The 9,257-nt window shown below is 36.9% G+C and overlaps 1 protein-coding gene across 3 annotated transcripts in view; it reads right to left on the bottom strand.

The window, feature by feature from the left end:
- Positions 1 to 2,115: 2,115 nt before the first annotated feature.
- hnf4g (hepatocyte nuclear factor 4, gamma) overlaps positions 2,116 to 9,257 on the bottom strand; it is a 29,530-nt gene continuing 22,388 nt past the window's right edge. For all 3 annotated transcript variants that reach the window (XM_062985548.1, XM_062985550.1, XM_062985551.1), the window contains 3 exons: positions 5,306 to 5,542; positions 4,777 to 4,899; positions 2,116 to 4,653 (listed from right to left, as the gene is read on the bottom strand). In XM_062985548.1, coding sequence (XP_062841618.1) covers positions 4,520 to 4,653; positions 4,777 to 4,899; positions 5,306 to 5,542 — 494 coding nt within the window. In that variant the 3' untranslated portion in view covers positions 2,116 to 4,519. The remainder of the gene's footprint in view (positions 4,654 to 4,776; positions 4,900 to 5,305; positions 5,543 to 9,257) is intronic.

Raw genomic sequence — 9,257 nt, 5'->3', positions numbered from 1 at the left:
TTTCTGTTTTTATTTGTGTTTAACTTCTATTTTTTTGTTAGAGTTTATACACACTTTCCAAAAAAGTTAACAAGAAGCATTTGTAAAGTCAGGCTTTAAAGCTGAACAAGAGGGCACGGCTCACAATGGATCAAATTAAAAAATTTTACATTTACAAGTTGGTCAGTGAAAACATTAGAAATCTTTACTTTATACACAATTAATAAATGTTCCAAAAAAGTAACAAATAACAGATTCTTGTTTTCATTGCATGTTACAAAATGTCCCAATGTTTGGAGTTTGCATAATCCTTTTTTTAAAGACTTTTTTTGCAAACAATATTGCATCAAAAAAGATTTTCTTGAGTCTAAGTAAGTGATTAAAAACATAAATAAACAGAATTTATCCAAGCAAATTGAAATAACATTTTGTGAGAATAAAAACACGCATTAAAACAGTTAAAAGCAGGTTATGGGAGGGAAAAGAGAGGAGCCTGCATGGTGCAACTAAGCAATGAAGTGTTTTCTATTCATTAAATCATTTAATGATATTATGCATGGTAGAGGGAGAATTACGTAAATCCCTTCCAATCTTTCTTTGAGGGCAATCTGTTTTTTTTTTTTGACAAATTTGACAAATTGGAGATTCACTGTCCATCTTTGCTCCTTAAACACTTTTGTGAATACTGCTTTTGTTCCAAATCATGATTATAATCACTTGTTGACATGATGTGTTTGAAATCACATCACTATTTAGGTTTTTTTAAGTTTACCAGACAAAATCTGAAATATCTTGGGTTTATACTGTATGCAATAAAATAAAAGTAAATATAGTAGGTCAAACTAAAGAAACACTGCATTTTTTTATTTTCCATACTGTTTCTGTACTGTACTGTTTCTGACTTAGTAATAATAAAAAAAATAATAATAATATAACAACAACGTAATAAGAATAGCTTCTGGTGTTCTGATGAGTGGTACACAAAGAAATTCACAAAACCTAGGAGACCAATGTTATTCCAGTTTTCCGTTTTTGATTGATCTGGCAACAAACTATATGGCCTACTTTTTCTTCATATAAGGATTATAAAACACACTTTAAAAATTGAAGATAGGCATCATTTGTGTAGGGAGATAATGCCTACTTTATTTGCTTTAATTCACTGCCTACTACCTGATTAAATTATTAAAACACAGTCTTCTAATAATTTCAAAAAACTATAAAACAGTGTACATAACTCTATTACAGCCATACTTCAATTCTATGCAGATAAGCTGCAAATGTCTCTCCTCAGATTAATCACAGAAGTGCTTTGGTCACATGAATTTTCTGTTTCAGCTTGTTCTGAAAAAAAAACAGACATCAAGTTCTCTGTACCAGAGACGAAAATCACCATTGAGACTGTTATCAGCAAGACCAATATTTGTCATGGTATGTGGGTGCATTAGTGTCCACGGTATGGGTGATTTGCACGTGTGAAGGTACCATTAAAATAAAGGCATACACTGTATGGACAAAAGTTCTGGGACACTCATTCTAATTACTATTCATGTGTTTCAGCCACAACAATTGCTAACAGGTGTAATAATTTATATAAAGCAAATTATATGCTTCAGACTTTGCAGCAACAGTTAAGGGAAGACCCTTTCCTGTTCCAGCATAACTGTGTCCCTGTGCACAAGGTCTAGAAACACATGTAGAAAAACTTGGTTAAAAGAAACTCCCGTGGCCTGCAGAAAGCCCTGACCTCAGCCCATGTGAACACCTTGGAATGAACTGGAACATGTTCATGGAGCATGTTTACCATTATGTTACATTACCTCTCCTTTTAACAATGTTCTGTAATCATTTAGAAACAGAGAACACCAACTGCTGTTGTTGCAAAAGTAGAATTTTATCCCTATTCTTGCACACGTTAGCCACTCAATAGCCTGAAGTTGTCAGCAGCGTTTCTGGATGTCGTCGACTTGCTTACAAAACAACAGCACATTTCATTAATAATTATTTAATACCCAGTTATAACAGCATCAGCTGTTTGGATGTTTTTACCATTTCACAGCGTTTCTGATTCTAATTTTATCAGTCCCTACTTTTTGGTATGTGTTGAAAAATCTATAAATGTAAAAAGGTCAAACATTTTAAAATCTTCATGTTGTTTTTAATACCTGTAAAAGACAGCTAACACGTGGCTGATTTCTGTTTTTATTTGTGTTTAACTTCTATTTTTTTGTTAGAGTTTATACACACTTTCCAAAAAAGTTAACAAGAAGCATTTGTAAAGTCAGGCTTTAAAGCTGAACAAGAGGGCACGGCTCACAATGGATCAAATTAAAAATTTTTACATTTACAAGTTGGTCAGTGAAAACATTAGAAATCTTTACTTTATACACAATTAATAAATGTTCCAAAAAAGTAACAAATAACAGATTCTTGTTTTCATTGCATGTTACAAAATGTCCCAATGTTTGGAGTTTGCATAATCCTTTTTTTAAAGACTTTTTTTGCAAACAATATTGCATCAAAAAAGATTTTCTTGAGTCTAAGTAAGTGATTAAAAACATAAATAAACAGAATTTATCCAAGCAAATTGAAATAACATTTTGTGAGAATAAAAACACGCATTAAAACAGTTAAAAGCAGGTTATGGGAGGGAAAAGAGAAGAGCCTGCATGGTGCAACTAAGCAATGAAGTGTTTTCTATTCATTAAATCATTTAATGATATTATGCATGGTAGAGGGAGAATTACGTAAATCCCTTCCAATCTTTCTTTGAGGGCAATCTTTTTTTTTTTTTTGACAAATTTGACAAATTGGAGATTCACTGTCCATCTTTGCTCCTTAAACACTTTTGTGAATACTGCTTTTGTTCCAAATCATGATTATAATCACTTGTTGACATGATGTGTTTGAAATCACATCACTATTTAGGTTTTTTTAAGTTTACCAGACAAAATCTGAAATATCTTGGGTTTATACTGTATGCAATAAAATAAAAGTAAATATAGTAGGTCAAACTAAAGAAACACTGCATTTTTTTATTTTCCATACTGTTTCTGTACTGTACTGTTTCTGACTTAGTAATAATAAAAAAAATAATAATAATATAACAACAACGTAATAAGAATAGCTTCTGGTGTTCTGATGAGTGGTACACAAAGAAATTCACAAAACCTAGGAGACCAATGTTATTCCAGTTTTCCGTTTTTGATTGATCTGGCAACAAACTATATGGCCTACTTTTTCTTCATATAAGGATTATAAAACACACTTTAAAAATTGAAGATAGGCATCATTTGTGTAGGGAGATAATGCCTACTTTATTTGCTTTAATTCACTGCCTACTACCTGATTAAATTATTAAAACACAGTCTTCTAATAATTTCAAAAAACTATAAAACAGTGTACATAACTCTATTACAGCCATACTTCAATTCTATGCAGATAAGCTGCAAATGTCTCTCCTCAGATTAATCACAGAAGTGCTTTGGTCACATGAATTTTCTGTTTCAGCTTGTTCTGAAAAAAAAACAGACATCAAGTTCTCTGTACCAGAGACGAAAATCACCATTGAGACTGTTATCAGCAAGACCAATATTTGTCATGGTATGTGGGTGCATTAGTGTCCACGGTATGGGTGATTTGCACGTGTGAAGGTACCATTAAAATAAAGGCATACACTGTATGGACAAAAGTTCTGGGACACTCTTTCTAATTACTATTCATGTGTTTCAGCCACAACAATTGCTAACAGGTGTAATAATTTATATAAAGCAAATTATATGCTTCAGACTTTGCAGCAACAGTTAAGGGAAGACCCTTTCCTGTTCCAGCATAACTGTGTCCCTGTGCACAAGGTCTAGAAACACATGTAGAAAAACTTGGTTAAAAGAAACTCCCGTGGCCTGCAGAAAGCCCTGACCTCAGCCCATGTGAACACCTTGGAATGAACTGGAACATTGAGGTGCTCTTGACCAACACCACTGACCAGCCATTCAAATGCTTTTTCGACTGAACGGGCACAATTCCCACAAATATATTTTAAAGTCTCAAGAGAAGCCTTGTTGTTATAGAAGAAAAGACAATATGAATACATACTGAATACTGGGACATATAGTGTATATTTACATTGTAGAGCAAGGTATTTTGCCATCAAGGCAACATATTTTCCTGAAAAGTCCAATAATTTAATTACTAATGAACAAAAAAGAACACTTAAAGAAATCATTAAAATCCCAAGACTGCTTAAAATACATATTTCTTAAATGAGCATGTAAACTTTTTTTTAAACTTTTAACAAATATAGTGTCTTTGAAATACATAAACATATTTGCCATGAATCTTCACCAAAGTCTGTTGAAAATATCTTTTTCACTTAAATGTCACATAACATCTCTGGTCCTAACATTGTCTAAAAGATTTCATAATATATTGACAAATCTAATGTACAAGTTAGATTTTTTCTTGTGACATTTGTATGTCTACAAACATACTGAGCTATAGCCATATATAGCTGACCATTAAAAGGATACAGTTTTAGAACCTAATGGTTTGGCTCAGGAGAGGGTCTGTTGGATCCAGGTTGTGCTGCCATTGAAATAATGGGACTGGAAGAGGCGTTATGGGGCTCCTGGTTCTGAATCTGAAGAGGAGATGGGATTGGGATGTCTGGAGAAGCTGGAAAAATAAGCAAAAAGACCACAAACTTAGATTGTTGCTGTATGGTAATTACAGCAACGATCACTTTTAATATTTTCCAGTTAAACTAACATGATCAAATGACATGTGTGATGATCTTACCTATCTGCTGTGCATGCACAGGCCCTGAAATGGCGCTGATGACCACTGTGTGACCTGTGACTGGATCCTGGGCAAGCTGAGGTTGACTGTGGGCATGGAAGTAAGGCTGATCTGTGGACAGACCTGTGAGGCAATCAATGCTAGATATTAATAAGAAAAGACATACTAAATTAAGGCTTATTTCTATTCCTATTGAGGTGATGACAACAACATAACGAGCACTGGCTGTTTACAAAGTAGAAGGGATTTGCGAACAAAAAAATTAACAACGTTTAACTTGGAGAACATGTAATTCCTCACAGACAGTAAAGAAAGACAAGTCTCCAAGATGTTGCTGTCTGGCACCCATGGCACCCATTCTACTAGCTGTGTTACCATGCTGCCCATTTTGTCATCTATAATCTGCTAGCATGAAACTAAAACGGCATGCTCTTAATAGGTAAGCTTACCAGGTTTCTTTAAAAATTACACTTACAGTAATACCTTGTTTTACCACATTTTTAAATAAATTGCCCAAATACTCACTCACCTCCTAGCAGCATCTCATGTAGCAGGTTATCAATCTTGGCCAGGCCAAAGAGCTTGATAAACTGAAGCTGTTCAATCATCTGCCAGGTGATGCTCTGCAGTGTGGGCAAAAGCAACAGTAACTCACCAAACCGCCCACGGCAGTCATACTGACGGTCGTTGATGTAGTCCTCCAGATTCATCTGAACCTGGTACCTCAAAGTCTTTATCTTTGAGGACTCTCTCAGGCTCTTGGCATCTAAAAATCATACACGGGATTTAAATTAGTTGAAGGAGAGTACAGGTACTAGACATGCCTGGCTGCAGTTCAAGTCTATCTGTCATTGAACATGTATGGTATATTTTATAGTGCAATATATCAAGAAAGAATGAAATATCAGTTTTACAAATTGATGTCTTTGGTTTACGATTACAGAACATGCTGTAAAGGTAAGGTGGTAATAATGATGAACATGGTGGTAAAAAATGCCACGGTCCCAAACTTTCTGGAAGGTATTGCAGCCCTTAGTTTTAGACCCATTGACTTTTTGCTAAATTTATTGTGTTTTAGATTTTATTTTGAATGGGTTTTTTGGAAATTAATCTCTTATTTACAAAAGTATTTAGCCCCTTTTCAATATGTTTTGGCAGCAACTACAGGTGCAAGTCTTTTTAGATATGTTTGTACAAGCTTCGCACAACTGTGTTTGGGCAGTTCATCCCATTCTTATTGGGAGAGCCTCTCAAGTCTAGACTTTGTCTGGGCCACTTAAGGACATATAAAAATTAGACTTAAAGCTACTCTAGTGTTGTTTTGGCAGTAAAGGGAAAAACCTTTACCCCAGCCTGAGTTAATGTGCACACAAGAGGTTTTTTTCAAAGATGTCTCAGTATTTGGCAGCATCAATCAGATTCCTTTCCCTGGCTTATAGCATGATGCTACTGTAACATACGGTTCCTTTTGGTTACCATGTTTCTAAACACACTGTTTTTGTTTTGGTCTCATGCCCCCTTTGTCTCCACCCCTTTCCACTCATTGGTTTTCTTGTTCATTTCCAACTGCTGTTCCTCATTAGGTAATCATTGGTTAGTGTATTTACACAGTTTGTGTCTGCATTTCGGTCATGACCATGATTCTGACCATGTCTTTCTGCCTTCTGACTTTGTCTGTAATTTTAACTGTGTTTGTTTTTTTTCCAGCTATTCCTGTGGTTGTTGCTGTTTGTAAATCTTCCTCCTGTTACAGTCTGTGTTCTTGCCCTGGTTTCTGTCCATGATCCTGTCTTGCTCCTATTTGCTCTAGTCTTTAGACTTGCCCGTTGTCTTGTGTATATACCTGTATGTCTTTGTAGATAGCCTCAGCTTGGCATTAGCATAGGGATTAGCACTTTCTGTGTTCTCTTTGAGAACCTCTTGCCAGTCTCTTTGTACTGTAGTTAGCATTCACGTTAGTATTGGTTTAGTGAGTTCTTGTTTTCTTTTCTGAATTTCTGCTCAGACTTTTTAGACCTACTTCTTGTTCATTGTGTATTCCTATGTGCATTGTTCCTCTCTTGTATATTGTCCTAAAATTTATTCCATTGTTTAATAATCTAAGAACTGTCTAAACTTTTCTTTATTGTTTTAAGAATGATAGAGTGCAAGAATTGTCTGAGTTCCTTGAGTTGATCTAAGAAATGTACAGTGGGGCCAAAAAGTATTTAGTCAGCCACTGATTGTGCAAGTTCTCCTACTTAGAAAGATGAGAGAGGTCTGTAATTTTCATCATAGGTACACTTCAACTATGAGAGACAAAACGAGAAAAAAAATCCAGGAAATCACATTGTAGGATTTTTAAAGAATTTATTTGTAAATTATGGTGGAAAATAAGTATTTGGTCAATAACAAAAGTTCAACTCAATACTTTGTAACATAACCTTTGTTGGCGATGACAGAGGTCAAACGTTTCCTGTAAGTCTTCACCAGGTTTGCACACACTGTAGCTGGTATTTTGGCCCATTCCTCCATGCAGATCTCCTCTAGAGCAGTGATGTTTTGGGGCTATCACTGGGCAACACGGACTCCACAAATTTTCTATGGGGTTGAGATCTGGAGACTGGCTAGGTCACTCCAGGACCTTGAAATGCTTTTTACGGAGCCACTCCTTCGTTGCCCGAGCGGTGTGTTTGGGATCATTGTTATGCTGGAAGACCTAGCCACGTTCCATCTTCAATGCTCTCACTGATGGAAGGAGGTTTTGGCTTAAAATCTCACGTTCATTCTTCCCTTAACACGGATCAGTCGTCCTGTCCTCTTTGCAGAAAAACAGCCCCAAAGCATGATGTTTCCACCCCCATGCTTCACAGTAGGTATGGTGTGCAACTCAGCATTCTTCTTCCTCCAAACATGACGAGTTGAGTTTTTACCAAAAAGTTCCATTTTGGTTTCATCTGACCACATGATATTCTCCCAATCCTCTTCTGGATCATCCATAAGCTCTCTGGCAAACTTCAGACAGGCCTGAACATGTACTGGCTTAAGCAGGGGGACACGCCTGGCACTGCAGGATTTGAGTCCCTCTCGGCGTAGTGTGTTACTGATGGTAGCCTTTGTACTTTGGTCCCAGCTCTCTGCAGGTCATTCATCAGGTCCCTCCGTGTAGTTCTGGGATTTTTGCTCACCGTTCTCATGATCATTTTGACCCCACGGGATGAGATCTTGACCCCAAGGGAGATTATCAATGGTCTTGTATGTCTTCCATTTTCTTACAATTGCTCCCACAGTTGATTTATTCACACCAACCTGCTTGCCTATTGTAGATTCACTCTTCCCAGCCTGGTGCAGGTCTACAATTTTCTTCCTGGTGTCCTTCGACAGCTCTTTGGTCTTGGCCATGCTTGAGTTTGGAGTCTGACTGTTTGAGGCTGTGGACAGGTGTCTTTTATACAGATAACGAGGTCAAACAGGTGCCATTAATACAGGTAACGAGTGGAGGACAGAAGAGCTTCTTAAAGAAGAAGTTACAGGTCTGTGAGAGCCAGAAATCTTGCTTGTTTGTTATTGACCAAAAACTTATTTTCCACCATAATTTACTAATAAATTCTTTAAAAATCCTGTGATTTCCTGGATTTTTTTTTCTCATTTTGTCTCTCATAGTTGAAGTGTACCTATGATGAAAATTACAGACCTCTCTCATCTTTCTAAGTAGGAGAACTTGCACAATCAGTGGCTGACTAAATACTTTTTGGCCCCACTGTATAATCTAATCTATTATCTAAGTTTACCTTTGTTGTTCTAGGAATGATTGAGTCAAAGAATAGTCCAAGAATTACCTTGTTGTTCATTGTTTATCTTATCTAAGAATTGTCTGAGTTTGTGCCCAGTCAGTCCCCTTGTCATCCTGCAGACTTTAGTCGGCTCCCCAGGGTCCTTGCCACAGCAGACTTCAGTTTGCTTTCTGGGGGTCTCGCCACCACAGATTACAGTCGGCTCTCTGAAGGTCTTATTACCACAGACTTCAGGTGGCTCTCCAGAACTCCTGTCATGTCCTGATGGCTTTCCAGAACTACTGCTGTGTTCAGGCAGCTCCTCAGACTCTTTGCTGTTTCCTAGACCCTGAGCCATCCCTGACCAGCTCCTTGGCCCTGTTCTGTCCTCTGTTGGCACTTCAGCCTTCCATCAGACCAAGTAATGTTGAGTTTGCCCCCCAGGGTCAGGACCTCCACCCTTAACAGTTTGTGCATGTCAGGATTTAACACTTAAACATAAACTGTAACATGGGGAACTGTAACATTCAGTTTCTGCTTGTCACTCTGTTCTTGAACTCACTGTTTTTGTTGTAGTCTCATGTCTTCTTTGTCTCCGGCCCTTACCTCTCATTGGTCTCCTTGTTCATTTCCCATAGATGTACCTTTTTTGTTAATCATTGGTTAGTGTATTTAGCGCCTCCTGTGTTTTATTCAGGTTGTCTGTGAGCTCCAATCATATCCCTGATT

This window comes from Trichomycterus rosablanca, chromosome 23, assembly GCF_030014385.1.
Source record: "Trichomycterus rosablanca isolate fTriRos1 chromosome 23, fTriRos1.hap1, whole genome shotgun sequence".
NCBI lineage: Eukaryota > Metazoa > Chordata > Actinopteri > Siluriformes > Trichomycteridae > Trichomycterus > Trichomycterus rosablanca.
This window is presented reverse-complemented; position numbering and strand designations above follow the sequence as displayed.